Genomic DNA, 21477 nt, shown 5'->3' on the forward strand with positions numbered 1-21477 from the left:
TAAATGGCTTGGTGCATTTTTACAGGTTACGTATTTCGCTGAAATTCTTTATAATAGGGACTGTATGTTATCATAGGTTCATCATTTATTGTATGAAAACGTCAAAGTATGAAACCTCGATGGCCTTGCCTATCTAGATTTCTCTCAGCTGCTGAAGTGTTCGCATATTAAAAGAAATTATGTTTTTTGAGGTCTGTTCCCATGACTGAACCTGCAGGTTCGGCCTTATTACAGTGGGACGTTGTCGGTAATAGATGCGCGCGGGACATGTGCAGGCTTTAGAAAATGGAAGTGAAACGTAACAACCTCGGTTAAAAATTTGCAAACTCGTCAAACTATTTCCACTAAGGCTAAGGCCTACTTTACCCGAAATTGTTTTAATATTTGAGCGGAAATTGCACAAGTTTCTCAATTTACTTCGAGTATAATTTAAACTTTCGAAAAGAGGTGCATATTCGCGACGTCCGTTCCAATATCCCGCCACTTTTGCCGCGAGGGTTTGGCGCCAAGATTTTATGATGCTTGAAATATTATTGTATCTTAAAAAAAAAATGGCAATATATGAAATCCCCCGGATGATTTCTTTTTTAATCTAGATTCGCCCTAGCATGTTTGTTCTTAAGAAAGGACTGTAGCAGAGTCCCCATGGACTCATAGGAATATATATATATATATATATATATATATATATATATCAAAAGGCGTGCAAGGAATAGAGTGAATTGGAACGATGTGGTATACCGGGGTCGACGTGCTGTCAGTGGATCGAACCAGGGTATGTGAAGCGTCTGGGGTAAACCATGGAAAGTTTTGTGGGGCCTGGATGTGGAAAGGGAGCTGTGGTTTCGGTGCATTATACATGACAGCTAGAGACTGAGTGTGAACGAATGTGGCCTTTGTTGTCTTTTCCTAGCGCTACCTCGCGCTCATGCGGGGGGGGGAGAGAGTTGTCATTTCATGTGTGACGCGGTGGCGACGGGAATGAATAAGGGCAGAGTATGAATTATGTACATGTGTGTATATATATATATATGTCTGTGTATGTATATGTATGTATACGTTGAGATGTATAGATGTGTATGTGCGTGTGTGGACGTGTATGTGGGTGGGTGGGTGGGTTGGGCCATTCTTTCATCTGTTTCCTTGCGCTACCTCGCTAACGCCGGAGACAGCGACAAAGTATGATAATAATGATGATGATATATATATATATATATATATATATATATATATATATATATATATATATATATATATATATATATATATATATGATATTCCAGGACCAATTTGTTTAAAAGAGTCCAGTTGTTACCCAAGGCCACGTTCCTTTCTGTAGCAAGGAAATTGAGGTGAGATATACAGAAATACACACTTCCTGCCCAATGAGTCCTTTCTTCTGTTGTGGCTCCCACGTCCGGCCGCGTCTCCCGGACAGGACAACGGGTCATAAAGTAGATGGCGTTGAACAGTAAGTCTTGGGTGTTTTTATGGTGGGAGATTGCATCGTGGGCGTGAAGAATCTTGAGAAACCATAAGTAGGTGGAGTCCGGTAACGCCACAGTGCTTGAAGACTTTCATAATCAAAATGCAACAAGCACTCCCGTTATTTTATACTGTCACAGGCGCTACCATTGTTCATAAGCATTACCCGAAAATGCATTACCTGAAATCCTTCGTAAAGTTGTAAAAGAAAACGAAAGGAAAAGACTAGTAACTCATTCTAAGTAATTTCCTGTCCTTCATAAGTGTTTGTCGCCCAAATATAGACCCAAAAGTTAAGCCTGGTTGTCAGCACTTTAACTCTGCGACAGAACTAATAAGCTCTCCTTCTAATGGGTTTTCCAACTAGTGGGATGGCTCTCTAACTAATGGGCTGTCTGTTTGTATACCTATGCACCCAGAAGAAATCATTTTCATCGATCAGATGAAAAACAGAAATTGTATCCCATCAGAAAAGCGCTGTTGGTGGTAGATATTAATTGATCAATATATTGAATACCTCTCTATCTACATCTTTTTTTCATACAGAAGCAAAACTGAGAGACCCATTCGTAGCCAACCGGGATGAGGGGAAAAATGAAGAGTTCGAGGAAATGTATATAATCTTATTTTTGGCGACACGTGTGTTTGTAAATTGGAAAGTTATGGCACAAAGGAAAAGGCAAAAGAATATAGAGAATTCCACAGCTTTTGTTTGTTTGGATAAAGGAAGAGATCTAATAACGACTAACCCTTGTGTGCTTGGTCTCCACACAGAGACCATTAGAAGCAGCAGTCATTCTGTGCCGGTGTTGCAAGGCCTTAATGGCTGGGGACAGACACATGCAGACAGCTCACAAGAACAATGGCCGGAATAAGACTCTTAGAACAAAGAGGACAGCAACATCATGGCGGACGGAAAGTGAAGGTTGAGGAGAGGTGATACATTGGGAGTTGATGACGTAGAAAGCTTTTGATTCAACTCTAGCAAAGAGGAGGTGGAGGAGGAGCCGCCTCAGATACAGCAACATCTCTCCTTACTGGCGTGAATGAGAGAACCCCATCTAGATACGGAGTAGCTTCTCTGAAAAGTAAATTTGACACCTAAACAACAAACAACTCCAGCTTTTGGGAATTCTTTTTTTGTTTTTGGTTATGTGAAGTCTCCTGGATAGAGCGGAGACTGTGATCATACCCAACATGTTTTCTTTCGCAAGGCCGAAATACAAAGTTTTTGAATTTGATTGATTCTCTCTCTCTCTCTCTCTCTCTCTCTCTCTCTCTCTCTCTCTCTCTCTCTATATATATATATATATATATATATATATATATATATATATATATATATATATATATATATATATATCGTTAGGAAGGTGAATGCAAGAGTTTTGGAGAGAGGGGCAGGTATGCAGTGTGTTGTGGATGAGAGGGCTTGGGAAGCGAGTCAGTTGTTGTTCGCTGATGATACATCGCTGGGGGCTGATTCAGGTGACAAACTGTAAGAAGCTGGTGACTGAGTTTGGTAAAGTGTGTGAAAGAAGAAACCTGAGAGTAAATGTGAATAAGAGCAAGGTCATTAGGTTCAGTAGGGTTGAGGGACAAGTCAATTGGGAGGTAAGTTTGAATGGAGGAAAACTGGAGAAAGTGAAGTTTTCTAGATGTCTGGGAGTGGAATTAGCAGCGGAAGGAACCATGGAAGCGGAAGTGAGTCACAGGGTGGGGGAGGGGGCGAAGGTCCTGGAAGCTTTGAAGAATGTGTGGAAGGCGAGAACGTTATCTCGGAGAGCAAAAATGGGTGTGTTTGAAGGAATAGTGGTTCCAACAATGTTATATGGTAGCGACGCGTGGGATATAGATATAGATATAGGGTTGTGCGGGGGAGAGTGGATGTGTTGGAAATGAGATGTTTGAGGACCAAATTGGAGGTGGAAAGATGGAGCGAAAAAGATTTTGAGCGATCGGGGTCTCGCATTAAGGAGGGTAAGAGGAATGCAAGGAATAGAGTGAATTAGAACGATATGGTATACCGGGGTGGACGTGCTGTCAGTGGATTGAACCAATGCATGTGAAGCGTCTGGGGTAAACCATGGAAAGTTTTGTGGGGCCTGGATGTGGAAAGGGAGCTGTGATTTCGATGCATTACACATGACAGCTAGAGACTGAGTGTGAACGAAAGTGTCCTTTGTTGCCTTTTCCTAGCGCTACCTCGCGCACGCGGGGTGGGGGTGGGTGCCATTTCATGTGTGGCGGGGTAGCGACGGGAATGGATGAGGGCAGCAAGTATGAATGTGTATATGTCTGTATATATATATATATATATATATATATATATATATATATATATATATATATATATATATATATATATATATATATATATACGTTGAAATGTATAGGTATGTATATGTGCGTATGTGGGCGTGAATGTATGTACATGTGTATGTGGGTGGGTTAGGCCATTCTTTCGTCTGTTTCCCTGCGCGACCTCGCTAACGTGGGAGACAGCGACAAAGTATAATATATATATATATATATATATATATATATATATATATATATATATATATATATATATATATATATATGTATATATGTGTGTGTGTGTGTGTATATATATGTAAGAGTAGAAATTGCATTTTTGCACTATTCCATCATTCCGAGATGCTGCAGAGGCCCGAATTAAGAGACAAAATATGTTCAGTACGAGAAAAAGAACGCCTATTTGTGGTGAAATAAAAGGGAATAAAGTATGTAAATAGAGTGGAATCAATCTGCATGACAGTGAATAGAGTTGTTGTTGAGGAAAAGTGAAGAAGAGAGAAGGGTAGTCGATGGGACAAAAACCTGAGGATTTTCACTGTTGAGTCTCTCTCTCTCTCTCTCTCTCTCTCTCTCTCTCTCTCTATATATATATATATATATATATATATATATATATATATATATATATATATATATATATATATATATATATATAATAATAATGTTGAAGTCCTTGGGGGAAGTTGGTAGGGTTGCTTATCCTTAGGAGGTTCACGTCGAGACACCTGCAATGCGCTAGTCGCTACCTGCCTGCTCAGATGCAGGCGACATTTTCATGCTAAGGTAATGACTAGACTAATCATATGTAAGACTAATACCTAATGAGGTAACATGAATTACAAGAGCAATAGGGACGCCATGAGCGTATATTGGTTAGCGGAGGCTTTTTTTTTGTTTTGTTATGTTGCGATTTAGTTTCAGTTGCCTAGTATTTGGTTTTGGTAATGTTATTTGATTCGTTAATTGCGTTGTTTTCTTCGCTCTTGGATTATGTGGTGTGTTGGATGTGGCGGCAGTGGGCAACTTTCGAATGCGAGTGTTACATTTTTGTAATGTTCAACCATGATGAATTGTGTCGTCTGTAATATATACTATCATGTAGATTTTGTAGGTTTGGGAGGAAATTACACCAAATTGTCTCTTTTGTTTTGATAGATGTATTGAATATGATAAAGGATTGTGCTGTGAACATGCAATGATGAAAAATGATTGGAATTATGATTTTTGTTTTCTAACATTCAGACAGAAAAGAAAAAAATTATCAGACAGGTTGTGTGAAATATAACGGAATATATGTTTCACAAACGATTTTGATACATGAAACCTGAACATAATGTTGAAGTCGATCATTCTGTACATTTTGACTTGTGAATTACTTTTAAGAATTTGTGCCGGATATTGTAAACAAGCAAAAAACTAAACCGGATATTAATATATGAGGTCACGAGAGCGAACGTGACTAGGCTGGAGCGTGGCTCTGACAGCCTTTGATAATGTTGACGAACGTTATCTAATTATGTCGACTTATATCGCTGGCCTGGCAATCGTCTACATCTCGCTGCATTTTGCCCCGGACCTTTTTCAACCCTGTCAGAGAATAATGATAATAAACTATATATTAATGTTGGTGATTTTGTGTGTCTGTCATTGAAAAATTAACAGAAGTGTCATAAACCCAAAGTTGAGCTGATAGGTTGTAATGAGTATGGCCTTCCTTGGCGGCATAGTCCAGGGCGTCTGACTTGTAAGTGCTTGGTGTTTTCTTTGTGGTACTTGCATCGTGGGGCATAAAGGGCCTTTGAATGTGATGCGACGATGATTGTAGTGTTGTGGGGATGGGTAATGTCCGGAGCGTAGACGGGAAAGTGTGACTCGTGTTTGTCTGGGTAGTGTTGCGTCTGATGGGTGTGTGTATATGTCTGATGGGGTCGAGTTTAAAAACCGAGTTGTGAGCGGTTGCTTAGTGTTTGACGGGTTATCTTCGTGTGTATGTGTTTTCGTCTGCCTTATATTTGTTGCGGGAATGTGAGTTTGTAGGTTAAGGTTGCTCAAGTGTGAGGTAATGGGGTAGGTAAGCTTTTTATTTTTACCCGACGGTTGCTGGTTAGTTACAGATTGGTTTGCGTGGGAAGGGTCTAATGCTGTTACTTAGGATTGAGTGCCGAACATGTTAAGGTTGGATTGCACTGGGAGGATCGGTTTCATTGTGTAGGTGTCGAGTGTTTGTAGTTGTTCGTCAGCTAATGATTGTTCTGAGTGCACTCCATTTTGTGGTATGCAGCTTTGTCGTATTTTCTTTTGATAGGGTGGAAGACCAGGCAGGTGAGGCGTAGTTTAAAGTGGAGCAGATAAACTGCTTGTAGAGAAGTTGGGAATAGTGACAAGATGTTCGTTCGATGTATCATAAAAAGGTTTGGTTGGACTGAAAATTATTATTATCACCATTATTATTATTATTGTTATTATTATTCCAAAGATTGGCATATTATTCTCTTTTTTATCATATGCTTTTGTGTATATGTTTACTTCTCATTGTGTAATTATGTTAATCGCTTAGTAATGAGCAGGAAGATATCCCACTCGGTGTTTCGAAGTTTGCTCCCAAATCATGACTGACATTTAATATGTTTCACGGGATATAAGTTTAGAAAGAAAGACGCTTGAAAGAAATGATGATTATGGTAAAGAAATAGATAAATAGAGGTTTTTGATATTTGGAATGACCTTTTTTTTTCTTCTAAGTCCAGTTTTATTTGTTGTTGTTGTTGTTCTTGCAAGTCTTGATCCTAATTGTAGGATGAGGCGAGTGGCCATATACAGCAGGAGGGGGGGGGGGGGGGGATGATTCACTCAGGGTGTTGCCTCCTGCCTTGCATGGCTCGACAGAGGAGGTGGAGTTCTGAGATGTGCCGGCCATAACCCCCCCACTCTCTGACCTGGCCAAGGTGGTAAGATGGCTTCTCTTCTCTGTGGTATCACTGTAACTTAAGGCTTGTGTGTGTGTGTGTGTGTGTGTGTGTGTGTGTGTGTGTGTGTGTGTGTGTGTGTGTGTGGAAGCGATATTCCAATTAGTATGAGCTTACTGATCAGGTTCTTATGTGTATGATAACCCCCATCATCGTATCTCTTGGTCGTACCGTCTTGCTTGGAGGTCGTGCTCAAAGGTCGTACTATCGTGGTTGGAGGTCGTGCTCAAAGGTCGTACTATCGTGCTTGGAGGTCGTGAGGTCGTGCTCAAAGGTCGTACTGTCGTGCACAAGGGTTATAACGTCATGCTGAAGGATCGAACTGTCATGCTTATTGGGTTAAAGGCATTTACGGTGCTTATACCGTTTTACAGAGATGTGGTTTTCGTTGCAGTGATGCGTTTGATGTGTGTATAGAAGGACAGAGTAGATAGAGAGAGGGTTCGAAAGTTAAACCACAGATGAGGGTCATTCAGCTTTGAATTTTCAGAGATATTAGGGCAGTTTCGTATGATTAATGTAACGTATAAATTTGATCCCCCTTTTTTTTTTTTGGTAGGTATTGAAGAAAGCTCATGTGATTATTTTGTGGGTTTAGAAATTACTGTGCCAATAGTTTTTTTTCCTTTTGTTTTGCAGAGAGAATTTTTTTTTCTGTGTGATGTTTGGAAGGTCTAGATTTACTCGCTGTTGAGGAAACAGAACACCCTGAACCCGATAACGAAAATCACTACACCATAAATTCCGGCGATTCATGTTTGAGCGGCATAAAGAATGGTCTATCGGCGCCTAGCAAGACGAATTGTCCGCCATTGTTTGGGGCTGCCAAGCCCCACTCGCACACACACACACACACACACACACACACAAAGGGCATGTTGACCTGCTCACAACCCTCTAAATTTCTAAACTTGCTTAATGCTGTAGACAGTTGTAAAAAATGCAGCGATAGAACCACCGGAGACCATTGCATGAAATTAAGCGAGAAACTGGCTAGAAAAGATGTAAAGAAGTACTCGTAGAGTACGAGTAGTGAACGAATGTAATAAACTTAATTATGAGGTTTGGAATGTACACAGCATGTAAAAGTTTAAGAAAGTTGTAGGATAATACGGAAAGTTTGAGATGGGGCCCCACGAATACAGAACTCCCTCCCACTGCAGTACAATTACACATGCGCACACGAAGTTCTATATTGATGTGGTTAGCGTTACGAGGAGCCAAAATCTAACAAGCTTGCCTTGGAATCCAGGACGCGAGTTCATCCTCTCCACTGGGCCTGGTCGATGAATGGCGTAAGCTGGGGTATGAATGTATAAAGTAAAGACGTGGTATATGTGCTTGGGTGAGGGATGGGACTTTACGAGTGTAAAACACTCTGCCTGTAACAAACAAAGTGTAACCACAGCGGTGGGTGAGTGTAAAGGTTTAGGGTGTTAATGCTTGGGTTTAAGAAAGCCTTTGAGGGTTGGGTGTATTCCTCGGGTTTAAGAAAACCTTGGAGGATTAGGCGGGAGACCAAATTGGAGGTGGAAGGATGGAGTGAAAAAGATTTTGAGCGATCGGGGCCTGAACGTACAGGAGGGTGAAAGGCGTGCAAGGAATAGAGTGAATTGGAACGATGTGGTATACCGGGATCGAGGTGCTGTTAATGGATTGAACCAGGGCATGTGAAGCGTCTGGGGTAAACCATGGAAAGTTCTGTGGGGCCTGGATGTGGAAAGGGAGCTGCGGTTTTGGTGCATTATACATGACAGCTAGAGACTGAGTGTGAACGAATGTGGCCTTTGTTGTCTTTCCCTAGCGCTACCTCTTGGAGGGAAGGGGGATGCTATTTCATATGTGGCTGGGTGGTGACGGGAATGGATGAAGGCAGCAATTATGAATATGTACATGTGTATGTTTGTATGTCTGTGTATGTATATGTATGTATACGTTGAAATATATAGGTATGTATATGTGTGTATGGGCATTTATGTGTATACATGTGTATGTGAGTGGGTTGGGCCATTCTTTCGTCTGTTTCCTTGCGCTACCTCGCTAACGCGGGAGACAGCGATTAAGTATTTTATATATATATATATATATATATATATATATATATATATATATATATATATATATATATATATATATATATATATATATCACTACCTCGCTAACGCAGGAGACAGCGACTAAGTATATATATATATATATATATATATATATATATATATATATATATATATATATATATATATTATACAGAGAGAGAGAGAGAGAGAGAGAGAGAGAGAGAGAGAGAGAGAGAGAGAGAGAGAGAGAGAGAGAGAGAGAGAGAGAGCGCGTTAAACTCGTATGATGTGTTCAAAACACGCTTCTTGTGTATCGATCACCTGGTTAAACAGAATTCTGTTGACCCTGGCGGCCCTACCCCCCCTAGTAATGCGGTTTTGAATAAATATTTATTGAAGGAACGCAGAAGGTATCACGCACCAGTGGGGCATGGCTGATGTATGTGTACAAGCGTATTAAGAAGGCGTGTAGTACGAGGGCGTTGGAGAAGGTTGAGGAGGTCGTGTGTCAGGTTTCCCCCCCTGTACAGCTCACCGCCCTGTTTCCCTGCCAAGTTGCCTACCACCTCTCTCCGTGAAGTGTATATGTTTATTCTGTTCTACGTTTATCGTATATATATATATATATATATATATATATATATATATATATATATATATGTGTGTGGGGGGGGGGGTTTATCTGCCATTATCTCCCTGCATTTTGTACTTCTTACCCATATTTTAAGTATTTTTTTTTCTTTGTACTTCCTTACCGCTATACGAGTATATATGCAAAAGAATGATATATTTTCTGCTTTTTCTTATTTTCAACATTTCATTTGACGTATACATTCATGTTTTTGATAAAGGATTTTATTATCTCTTCATAATTAGGGCGTAAAGAATGCCAGCGATATGGGAATGTTATTAAAGTAATTAATTAGCATAAGTAGTAATTAAAGTGATTAGATGAAGTAATAATTTACTGTTAATGATTATCTAGATTTTTTTTCTTTGTAGATTTTAAATGATTTAAGGTTTTGCTGTTTCCGGCATGATTCGTATTTTGATATTTTACAGTATTTGAGACACGTAGTTGTAAAAGTGCTTCATTAATATACCTTAAGTTTTGCCATAATTGAATTTTACTTCTGGATAGACTCTCTGGCACCCCCCCTTTTTTTTTTTCTTTTTCCTTTGGTGGATCCAGAATGGTATAACCTGAGAAAATGAAAGATCAACTTCCTTACAGTGTTGGAAGTGTATGAAGGAATGGGTTGTTTATTTAGTCTTATTGACCGTGAGAGACTTAAAGCTGTCAGTGTCTCGTCATGACCACCAGTCGAAAATCTTCATAAATTATTTTCAGGTGTTCCACGTAATTCTGAGACCATATTCGCTCTTACTGATGGAGTAAAGAATGACATAAAGACCTGTTCAACACTGATGGAACAAAGAATGGAAAGAAGTATACTTTGGCTGAAGAATAGTTTAGATGAGCATGGATGAAAGCCTTTCAAGATAGTATAGTTATGGACAGGAATATATAAGTTCAAGATCTGTGGCAATACAAGGGATTAAGAAGTCGTATGTTGCACCGTGAAGGAATTGGTGTTGTGGGTGAACTGTTGTTATTGGATAGATATATATATCAGTTGAGGATACGAGGGGAGGCTTCGTTAGTAATGGTGCAGTGAGAAGATACTTTGCAGATGGGGTGATGGTGTAGAATCGGCTTGCAAAGAGAATACATACACATACAGTGCTTGAGAATTGCTATGGTGTGGAGGATTTTATGGACAAATGAGAATATGCTTAATCAGCATTGAGGCCGAGTATAAGTGATCCACTACTCCTTGGATATGACAATTTGGCTTGAGAGCAGTCGATGAATTATATTTTTACATCTTCCGTCCTAGCTAAGTTGATTTTTGAAAGAGGTTGGTATGTTGGTGTGCTGTTTTAGTGCTTAATATTATTTACCTTGTATGGAAAAAAAATTCTGCTTATTACTGAGTGTGCTAATGATTTTGTTCATGAATTGTATCAATTTATTAAACAGTTTAAACATCGTACTCTGATTTTAGGTCATGTATATCAAGTATTGTTTGTATGTATTGTATTATGTAATGTATCATACAAGATTAATTTATTGTCTTTCGTTTACCAGAAGTAGCATTCACTGTTCTCATTTTGGTATCTCTCTTCCTGGCAGAACTTTGAAGTGGTGCCTTACCCCAAGGAAAAGTATGGACAGTTCTACCAGGGAGACTCCTACATCGTCCTTTATGTGAGTTCTTTTACACTTGTCCACATATTTGAGTACACAGCTCCCGTACCAATGGTAATGCCCTTGCGTATCTTATCAGCTTGGCTCGTTAACATCATAAGCTCAGTTAACAGTATTCATTTTAGTCATGTATACAGTTTTTGTTCATAAATGAGTTTATATAACATTCACAACTAATTCATGGTGTGAAAATACATGAATAACGTTTTGGTGAATGACTTTATATGATTTGTTTGTATGCCAACCGGTAATGTGCATATTTCACAGCCAGGTGAATAGGATGAAATGCAAAAGCGGCATCTCCCTCTTGTAATCATAGAAGAGCTCGCATGCACTCATGAGCATGAATCCTCACGCATCAGATTCCAGTCCAAGTATTTTTTTTGCCCCACCCATAATCATCATCCTATAGTGCTTTTAGATTTTTCTTTGACTTTCATGTTTATTATAATGATTCTCCAAAATTCATTCGTATTCCTTTGAACTCTTTGAATGATTTTCCCCCCATTACTTGTTCTGTTATAGTTAACTCTCTGTGTAACATTGTGATACTACCAGCTCTGGTATTCTTGTTTGCACATTGAATCTTATTTTATGATACATTACTTCTTTTTATCCATATCTCATTTCTACCAGTAGTTTGTTTTGATTTCTCTGCTTTTTTTTTTTTTTTTTTTTTTTTGCCATCGGTGTCCTTATTTTCACTTTTATTAGCGTATTTCTTCACCTTTATAGTAGGTGACATATGATACAGTATTGACTTCTTTCGTTTTTTCAATCCTCTGCTGGTAAAATGACATTTCAAGTTTTTTTTTTTCATTGTTATACCTTTAAGATACTTGTTTGTTGCCTGTATTCGTGATTATTATTTTTGTATTCATTTAGAAACCTTTCACATCCCATATGAAGGCCTTATTTGATTATTTTGGTTTCTGGTGCAAATTCTCATTAATAAAGTATGATTTTTTTTTCATTAACTTTATTTATATTTTCACTGGATCATGAATGTATGGATTTAAGTCGGATTCCTTTCTCTTGTTATTGAAATGATCATTAAATGTCCAGTTATAAAACCATGCTGGGACCTGTGGCAATTCCTACATCTAGAAAAGTCACATACCAGAATGTTTATGATAATGCTATATTCAACAGACTAAAGAAATTATTTGCATTAAATAATCATACAGTACTGCACATTACTATCGATGTACTAACTAAAAAGACACTAGAATTTTTTTCTGTTGTCTTGCAATTATGATTTAATTGAAGTGGAGCCTTGGCTAAAGTTGTCACACACCACTTGCGCAACATTACACGCTTGTTCTGGGTTCACCTTTTTCACTGAGTTCTATAATGTGAATATATTGCTGAATACTTAACACACGTCATTTCTGCTTCTTTGCACTGTTTCCTCATGATTGCCAAATGCTCTTGCATTATTTGTAGTTGACATTTTGAAGGGATGACCTATTGGATTATACTGAAGTCCAGTATGCTCGAAGAGGAGCGCTTGTTTTGAATAAATTGCAGATTATAATCTCTGGATGGGGGTCCAAGGTTAACTGACCATACTTTTGATGGGTAATTGATAGTTACGAAATTTAGATGAATCCTGATAGATTGATGGAATGGGTTATCTGAAAGGCAGAAGATTAATTGGACTTTTATGAAATTTTACTGTCTACGTAGCTGTAGTTCCCTGGCTAGATTTGAAAGACAATTCATGTTATATGATAAACTATTTACAATACGTATAGTCATCAGTGACAGATTAGTGCAGAGGCCTCTTAGGTGTGGGCGTAGAGTACTAGCCATACAGGAGCCCCATCATTCCCCCAAGTAAAGGAACTATGGTTCCCAAGACTAGCAGAATACAAGCGGTATTGTACAATATACAGTGTGATGATAGTATACATTGTGCACAAAAAACATTACCCCCCCCCCACATATTTTCAGAGGCAATTCACAACATAGATATTTCATGATTACAAGCATATGATGCTCTTATGGTGAAAAAAAAGCATACATCTGGTTGCTGAGACCAGTGTTTTTAACTTTGTAAGCACCAGCGACCCACCTTAGTGTGCCTCAGGCTATCTTGAGGGAAGGATTCCTTTATTCTTCCTGGCTGCCACTTCATATTGGGAATTTCATGTCTGGGTGCTGTATCTTTTACACCTGTGCTTCAAGATGGCTGGCTCTTATCCTTCCAAGGAGAAGAAAGCCCGAATTCTCTCTTGGAAGTAAGATATGGGTACATGTGGAATTTCTAAATACACTGGGTGCTCAGAATGCATGATCAGGAAGCTGCTTCTTGCAACACATTAGTACCGTGCCTCATTCCGGAGATCAAGACCCTGTTGATCCAAAACATGGACCTAGAATACTTCAGAATCCTTACCAATTCCATGACCAGACATCTGCAGATGGTATTCAGACCAAAGGAGAGATGACAAATTTCTAAAATGTACGTGTGACATTGCCTTTGAAAGTATGTGGGGAGGCAGACAAGGATTTTTGTGGGCACTGTATACAGTATGTTTAGTGATTATATTATCCAAGCCTAAGACTTGCCAAACCTTAGTCCAACTCTGATGACAACGATAAATTCAAAATTTATTCCTATATTTTTTGTTTGTTTATATTTATTATACTTTGTCGCTGTCTCCTGCGTTAGCGAGTTAGCGCAAGGAAACAGACGAAAGAATGGCCCAACCCACCCACATACACATGTATATACATACACATCCACACACAGCACATATACATATCTATACATCTCATCATATACATATGTATACACACACAGACATATACATATATACACATGTACATAATTCATATTGTCTGCCTTTATTCATTCCCGTCGCCACCCCGCCACACATGAAATGAAAACCCCCCTCCCCCTGCATGTGCGCGAGGTGGCGCTAGGAAAGGACAACAAAGGCCACATCCGTTCACACTGAGTCTCTTGCTGTCATGTATAATGCACCGAAACCACAGCTTCCTTTCCACATCCAGGCCCCACAAAACTTTCCATGGTTTACCCCAGACGCTTCACATGCCCGGTTCAATCCATTGACAGCACGTCGACCCCGGTATACCACATCGTTCCAATTCACTCTATTCCTTGCAAGCCCTTCACCCTCCTGCATGTTCAGGCTCCTATCACTCAAAATCTTTTTCACTCCATCTTTCCACCTCCAATTTGGTCTCCCACTTCTTCTCGTTCCCTCCACCTCTGACACATATATCCTCTTGGTCAATCTTTCCTCACTCATTCTCTCCATGTGACCAAACCATTTCAAAACACCCTCTTCTGCTCTCTCAACCACACTCTTTTTATTACCACACATCTCTGTTACCCTTTCATTCATTACTCGATCAAACCACCTCACACCACATATTGTTCTCGAACATCTCATTTCTTTATAAAGAAAAAAATGTTAGGATGGAATTTTTATTAGTCTGTCTAACCTGAGCATCGTGTGTGAACAACATAGCAGATGCAGATGCTATCAGTATATACTCCTTTTTTTTTTAATTTTTCTGGCAAAATTGTTGATTTATTCTTTGATTGTTGATTGATACATTTTGTCCATTTAACTGTTGTCTGACCTTATCTTCTTTTTTTTCACATAACTGCTCTCTGGTTTTTCTCTAGACGAATGATATCAATGGAAACAAGAGTTGGGATCTGCACTTCTGGCTGGGCTCAGAGACATCTCAGGTGAGTTCATTGATTTTTGCAAGATTACTGGCATTCATCATTGTTGCATGTTACTCTGTACCGTTTGTTCTTCTGTGGTTGAAGTATGTTAGAGAGACTGTTGTAGTCTTAATGGGAAAGTACAAAGTAATGTAGAAATGTAAAACAGCTTTCTGGACAGCAGATTGATATAGGAATAATGTACTGTACAGTAGGCCAAGTGCAGCAATCCCGTCAGTGCCCTCCCTTCTAAAAATCTTAGGTCTTGACATTATTTAGGGCTTGAGGCAACTTGCAATACCCAAATATTTTTTTTTTCATGAAAACAACCAGTCAAAACACTGTTTAAGCCGCTTCTTTTTATCACTTTGCTTTTTTTGACTGCCTTGGAAGATCAATTGCTAATAAAATTTTGATATATTTAGGAACAGTATCAGCACTGTTATTCATTTATACTGAGAGATTCTGTTTGTTGCTTTTGTTTCCTAGCCCACAATAGCCAGCTGTAATTTACACACAGTTTACTGTGAGTCAGACTCTCTTAAGTAAAATATATATATACATATATATATATATATATATATATATATATATATATATATATATATATATATATATATGTGTATGTGTATACATGTGTATGTGAATGGCGCTACCTTCCTAACACAAGAAACAGTGATCAAGTAAGCACCATAAGAAAGTATTTGCCAGAAATAGCTCAGTATTTCAAGTGTTATCACTACTGTATTGGAAAACTGTGTTTCAGGATGAAGCTGGTGCTGTAGCAATCAAGACAGTAGAGTTGGATGACCAGCTGGGTGGGGTACCTGTCCAGCACCGAGAGGTAGAAGGCCATGAGAGTCCACTCTTTCTCTCAAGGTTTGTGCTCTTGTCAGATGGACTTTTGATGTTATTTTCTGAATGTTTCTTTTAGGATGAAAGAGGACTAATAATGTACTCAAAACATTCTTTTTTGGTAGCAGTTTGTCATTAATTAGTTGCCTTGCTTTTATGTGGTAAAAGAACATACGTATAAAGTTAGAAATTTTAGGTAATTTTTTATTGATTTTTTTAAATGGCCTATGTTGTAGAGTGATCGATAAGTCGTGATAATACAGTTTTATGTTATTCATTTGTTGTAATGTATACATATTACAGCACAAGCTAGTACCCCTCTAAATGATGGGGTACTGTGTATCAAGATGCACATTATGAGAATATAAGCTATTGGTTATATATGCAGGTTCAAGAAGGGTGTAAGATACCTAAAGGGTGGGGTAGCCTCTGGGTTTCATCATGTGGATCCTGATGCACCATATCCAGCACGTCTCTTCCATGTCAAGGGACGCAGGAATGTCCGTATCAGACAGGTAGGTTCATGAATTTTGTCATTTCTTCATAATGGGGGCTTATTTTTATTCTTACTTCAAGAAATTTCACAGTCTTCTTTCAAAAAACAAAAAAGATGTTGTGATTTTTGTCTTGATATGAATCTATAGTCATATGTATGATCCATCTACAGAGGATATCATGAAAATGTAACTGACTTGTCACAGTGAAATATTGAAAGATATACATCCAGTGTTATAGCATCTTACAGGAGATGCAGGTTTTGTTCAGATTTTGTGAATGTGATTTGTATTATCGTAAAGTTTGGCTGTCCCTGTCTGAAACTGAAAGTTAGTGGCTTATACATAGGGTACAACTACATTTAAGGACATCATGGCATAGTGCAATTAATTATAGTGTTGTTCTTGTAACTTGATTTTCTTCAGTCATATAAAGAATGAGTGAAACATTAGGATTTTTGTTTCTTAGATATATATTTACTTTAGCATGCCAGAAAAAGTGATGGCCTGATTATACTTAGAAGCTCATTCAGAGTATACAAATACCTGTTAGAAAAAACAGACTTGTCTTGATTGACTCTTGTTTGATAAGGAAGTACTCTCATACTACTTATGCATGGTTTGATAAATCAGTTGAAGGATGCAGCCATATTATATTTTCTAGTAACATTTAGGCAGGAGCTTTAGGTAGAAGTAGTCAGTAGGAACATTAGGTAGGAGCCACTGCAAACACTGCACTAGAGTTGCCCTTTGCCGGTGGCCTGTTAAGGGTGAGGCACTAAAGGCTAAGAAGTGGCACTAGAGTTCAGTAGTTATGGAGATTCTGTTGCCATGGCCACCCCTTAGAGGGAGCTCCAATTGGGAACAGGTGTCAAGAGATATAGATAGATAGATAGACGACGATTGGTTAATGATTTTGCAGTCCTGCTCCAATACTTTTTTAGAGTTTTGAATTCTTTTTGTAGGTTGAGGTTGGCACAGGATCGATGAACAAGGGTGACTGTTTCATCCTTGACTGTGGCTCCAAAGTATACGTATATGCAGGATCCAGCAGTAGGAGAATAGAAAGACTTAAGGCCATAATGGCTGGAAATGCCATACGGGATGAAGATCATGCAGGAAAAGCTAAAGTCATCATTATTGGCAAGTAACCTTTACTTTTTATAAGTTTACTGCAAACTCTGGTTTCAAGAATATGATGCTTATGGATTGCCAGGCTTGGTAATTTTGGTATATACTGTAGGTATATGTTTGTATGCTCACAAATGACTAAACATTCATACTGTATGAAAAATTTAAGGAAGTGAAGTTGAACTTTAAAAGGAATGAAGTTAACTGATTGTATACAGAGCCAGCATAAAATATGTCATCTTATTTGTCTTTTATTTAATTTCGTAGAATTTACCAAAACTGAGAAGTGAGATTATGCATGGAAAACTTTCGTAGAATATGATTTTTACTATAGAAATTCAATGCACAATCAGTTTTACAATTGTATGTCTTTCTACTGATAAGTCTCTTGTTTACAATTGTCCATGGATTCTTCCATGTATATATGATTCAGAGAGAAGCATTGTTGAAGAAGGTTATGAATATGTGAGGAACTAAATCATATATTTCAAAGTGTTTCCAATGGGGTCTAGACCGGTCAAATCCTATCAGGCTCCACAGCCTGCAGATAGAATTTTACAGAACCTAACTGTACAACACAGAGGCATATGAATACCCTTTGTTGCATGTTGGTAGCACTCCCTCCTACCACACAGGGGTCGCGGGTTCGAGCCTGGCTGTTGAAGGTTTGTATGTTCTATGAAAGTGCGCTTTCATAGGTACTATATTCATATACCTCAATTGTTGTACAGTTAGGCTCTGTAGAATGCTATTTGCTGGTTGTGTGAGCCTAATGGGTTTTGACAAGTCATGACCCCATTGCTCACCTATGTGAGATGAAGGATATTCAGTTACTTAGTATTCAAATAGTTTTTCCTATTGGGGGGTGATCATAGCCTAGCGGTAGCACTCCCACCTGCTACACAGGGGTCTCAGATTCGAGTCTGGATGTTGGAGGTTGCACCAGTGAGGTAGCACCAAGACACCGACAAAGAAATGCCACATCCGCTCACGTTCTTGCACATGCTGCCACTGCATCTCTAAATACCTCCCATTTCTCACCCTCTTCCTTCACTTCATTTGCTACCTCCTTTTGCCACTCAACTCTCAATCTCTGATGGTATTTCTTCACACAAGTCTCCTTCCCAAGCTCACTTATTCTCACCACTCACTTCTCCCTGACATTTTCTCCTCTTTTTCAGAAACCTCAACAAATCTTCACTCTTGCCTCCTCAAGATAGTGATCATACATCCCTCTAGCTGCCCTTCTCAGCACATTTAAGTGGAAAAGCCTCTCTTACACACCTGTCAATTAATACGTAACCTAATAATGTCTGTTGACATCTCTCCTACTTACATACGTATACTTATGTATATCTCTCTTTTTAAACTGGATATTCCCAATCACCAGTCTTTTTTCAGCACACAACCCCACAAGCTCTTCACAATTTCCATTCATAACACTGAATACCCATGTGAAAAATTTTACCCTCAACTGCCACGTTACTTGCCTTCACATTTAGATCACCCATCACTAATACCCAATCTCATGCACCAAAACTACTACACACTCACTCAGCTATTACCAAAACACTTGCCTCTCTTGATCTTTCTTCTCATGGCCACGTGCATAAGCACCAATTGTCACCAATATATCGCCATCCACTTTCAGTTTTACCCACATCAATCTAGAATTTGCTTCCTTATGCTCTATCACAGACTCCCACAACTCCTGCTTCAGGAATAGTGCTACTACTGATTACTCCCAATATGTTTTCATACCATTTTACCCCTTTGCCCTTGAGCTTCATTTCTCTCAGAGTCAGAACATCCAGGTTTCTTTCCTCAAACATACTACCAATCTCTCCTTTCTTCTCATCTAGGTTACATCCACACACATTGACACCTCAATCTGAACCTTCGAGAAGGATGAGCACTCCCTGCTTGGCTCCTTCTGTATCCTCTTTAAGAAATTGTAATTAGATCATATTTTGGATTTTTGCTTAATCAGAAAACCATGATATTGCAGTTATCCTAGTGTGTGACTGAATTTTTGGAATATCTATATGAATGTCTAGATATATATGAGTTGATTAAATAAAAATTGTACAGTTCATAGAAGTAATCCAGTGAGACATTTTCAAAATGTGATTGTTCAGTAGAAAATAAGAAGGCTTGATTTTTTCCTGGAACAGAAAAATAATCTCTTATTTTCATGTTGGATTTAAATTTTACATGTTATTTCCATGATAAAAAGGGAGTGTGCAATTTTGTTGTCTTTGTTTTTCTTTTTAGACAATTTTGCTTGATACTTCCAGATTTGCAAAGACCACAGTCCTTTTTCATTGCCTTGCTACATATGCTATTCCTGTAGTCTCTCTTTTCCTTTGCACTCATACTTATAACTTGACTGTTTCTGAAACACATTGCTAAGCAATGGTAACATGAGAGGGCAGAATACGCAAACATGTTTTTCAAAGGGGTTACTATGGAGGAATGTGCATGGTTTTTTACTATGAAAAGTCATGCAAGATATAGACTGTTGTATTCTAAATAGAATAATTGAGGCATGTTATGTTAGGACTTGTATTGGGTATGATCTAGATGCTTATATCAGATTTGATCTGATTTATGATTGCAATAATTTCATCACCAGTGTCCATTACTTTCTTGCCATTATTCTTCTCAGTCTAGAATATATCCTTCCCATTTATTAATTCATCTGCCAATTATCCCTCTTGAGATTAAAAAAAAGCATGATTTAGAATGTTATTCTTCCTTCACTGTTAAGTAGTAAGAGTTTTCTTTTTTGTTTTCTCTCAGATGAAACAGCATCTGGTAATGAGGTGGAAGAATTCTTTGATGCTTTAGGTGGCGGTTCTCCAGATGATATTTCTGATGGAGATACTTGTGTTGATGACGCTGCCTTTGAAGTTTCAGAACAGGTAAGTATAACCTTCCATTGCCCTTTATTAATTTATGAATGTATATGTTATTGAGAGGATAAATGAATATGAGAGAAAATTGAGAATATTGCTTGTTGATTCATAGAATAGGGGAAGAAATGTTGGTGCACAAAGGGCTTCAAGGTATACACTGGGAGAAAGGAAGATTAGATTGGTATTTCCTTGATGAGAGAACAAACATAGATGGAGGATACTTAGAAAGGAGAAATAGAAGGCATATTTACCTGGCACAGGAGATACCATGGTCATAAAAGAAATAGAAGGGAAAGAACTTGAAAAAAAATTAAAACTCCTAAGGCAAGGAAGTTTGACTGTATAAGAAGGAAAGGTGATAGTTTGTAAAGTTTGATTGAGAGGACTGACCAAGATGTGTTTAAATGGTTAAAGCGTATGGAGAGGATGAGTGAAGAGGGACTGACAAAGAGGATTTGTATGTAGTAAGCAGAAGTGAGGGGAAAGGGAGACTGAGGTGGACTGAATGGAAATATGGAGTTGTGTTATATGGGAAGGTGACATGATTTTATTAATGAGCTGAACCATAGCATAGGAAATGATCAAGATAAACCATGGAGTAGTGTGTGGGGCTTGGCTGTGGATTGTAGTCTCTGCTTTCTGTCTGGAATACATGGCAGAGATTGGATGAGTGCATATAAGGCCATTGTTCATTGTTCCTGAGTTTATCTTGCTAAAGCAGGAAAGGCAATGAGTTATACAATTAAAAGCAAGAAAGGCAGTGAGGTATAGAGTAAAAGATTCTGTATGCACTGTTTTTATCATTATGTATCCATATATCAAATGACTCCCTCTAATTCCTTAATTGCAGAATATGGTATTTAAAATTTGGCTGAGGCTGTTATATATGTTATGAGCAGTTGAATTGGAGGGTTTTTGGCCAACAGATAAGAAGCTGTTAAACTTAATTATGACATTTAATGTTGTAGGTTTAGTATTAGTAATACTGTTTCGAGCATTAGCATGGCTCATTAGCATGGAGCATTAGCATGGCTCATTTTGTCTTTATTAGAGCCAGTTGGTTTGGGAAATCTAATATATTTTTGTGTACCTGATGATTTTGCTGGACACTGTTTCTGTGAATACTAACTGTAATTCTGCTTGCCAACAGAATGCAGTGACATTGCATCACATATTTGAAGGTGGTGATGGTGCAATACAGACAAACATGATTGGTGAAAAGCCACTCCTACAGTCCATGCTCAATTCTGGTGTAAGTATAACTTTGG

General features: G+C 38.4%; 1 protein-coding gene across 5 annotated transcripts in view; it reads left to right on the forward strand.

Annotated features, from left to right (window-relative positions):
- The window catches only part of Gel (Gelsolin), a 186569-nt gene that overhangs the window by 88327 nt on the left and 76765 nt on the right, over positions 1-21477 (forward strand). For all 5 annotated transcript variants that reach the window (XR_011716933.1, XM_071695548.1, XM_071695546.1 and 2 more), the window contains exons 2-8: positions 11028-11102; positions 14767-14832; positions 15578-15690; positions 16055-16181; positions 17126-17303; positions 20094-20215; positions 21360-21461. Coding sequence is in view for 4 of the 5 variants with exons in the window: in XM_071695548.1 (XP_071551649.1) it covers positions 11028-11102; positions 14767-14832; positions 15578-15690; positions 16055-16181; positions 17126-17303; positions 20094-20215; positions 21360-21461 (783 nt within the window). In the remaining variant the exon portion in view is untranslated. The remainder of the gene's footprint in view (positions 1-11027; positions 11103-14766; positions 14833-15577; positions 15691-16054; positions 16182-17125; positions 17304-20093; positions 20216-21359; positions 21462-21477) is intronic.

This window comes from Panulirus ornatus, chromosome 58 (genome assembly GCF_036320965.1).
Source record: "Panulirus ornatus isolate Po-2019 chromosome 58, ASM3632096v1, whole genome shotgun sequence".
Taxonomy (NCBI): domain Eukaryota; kingdom Metazoa; phylum Arthropoda; class Malacostraca; order Decapoda; family Palinuridae; genus Panulirus; species Panulirus ornatus.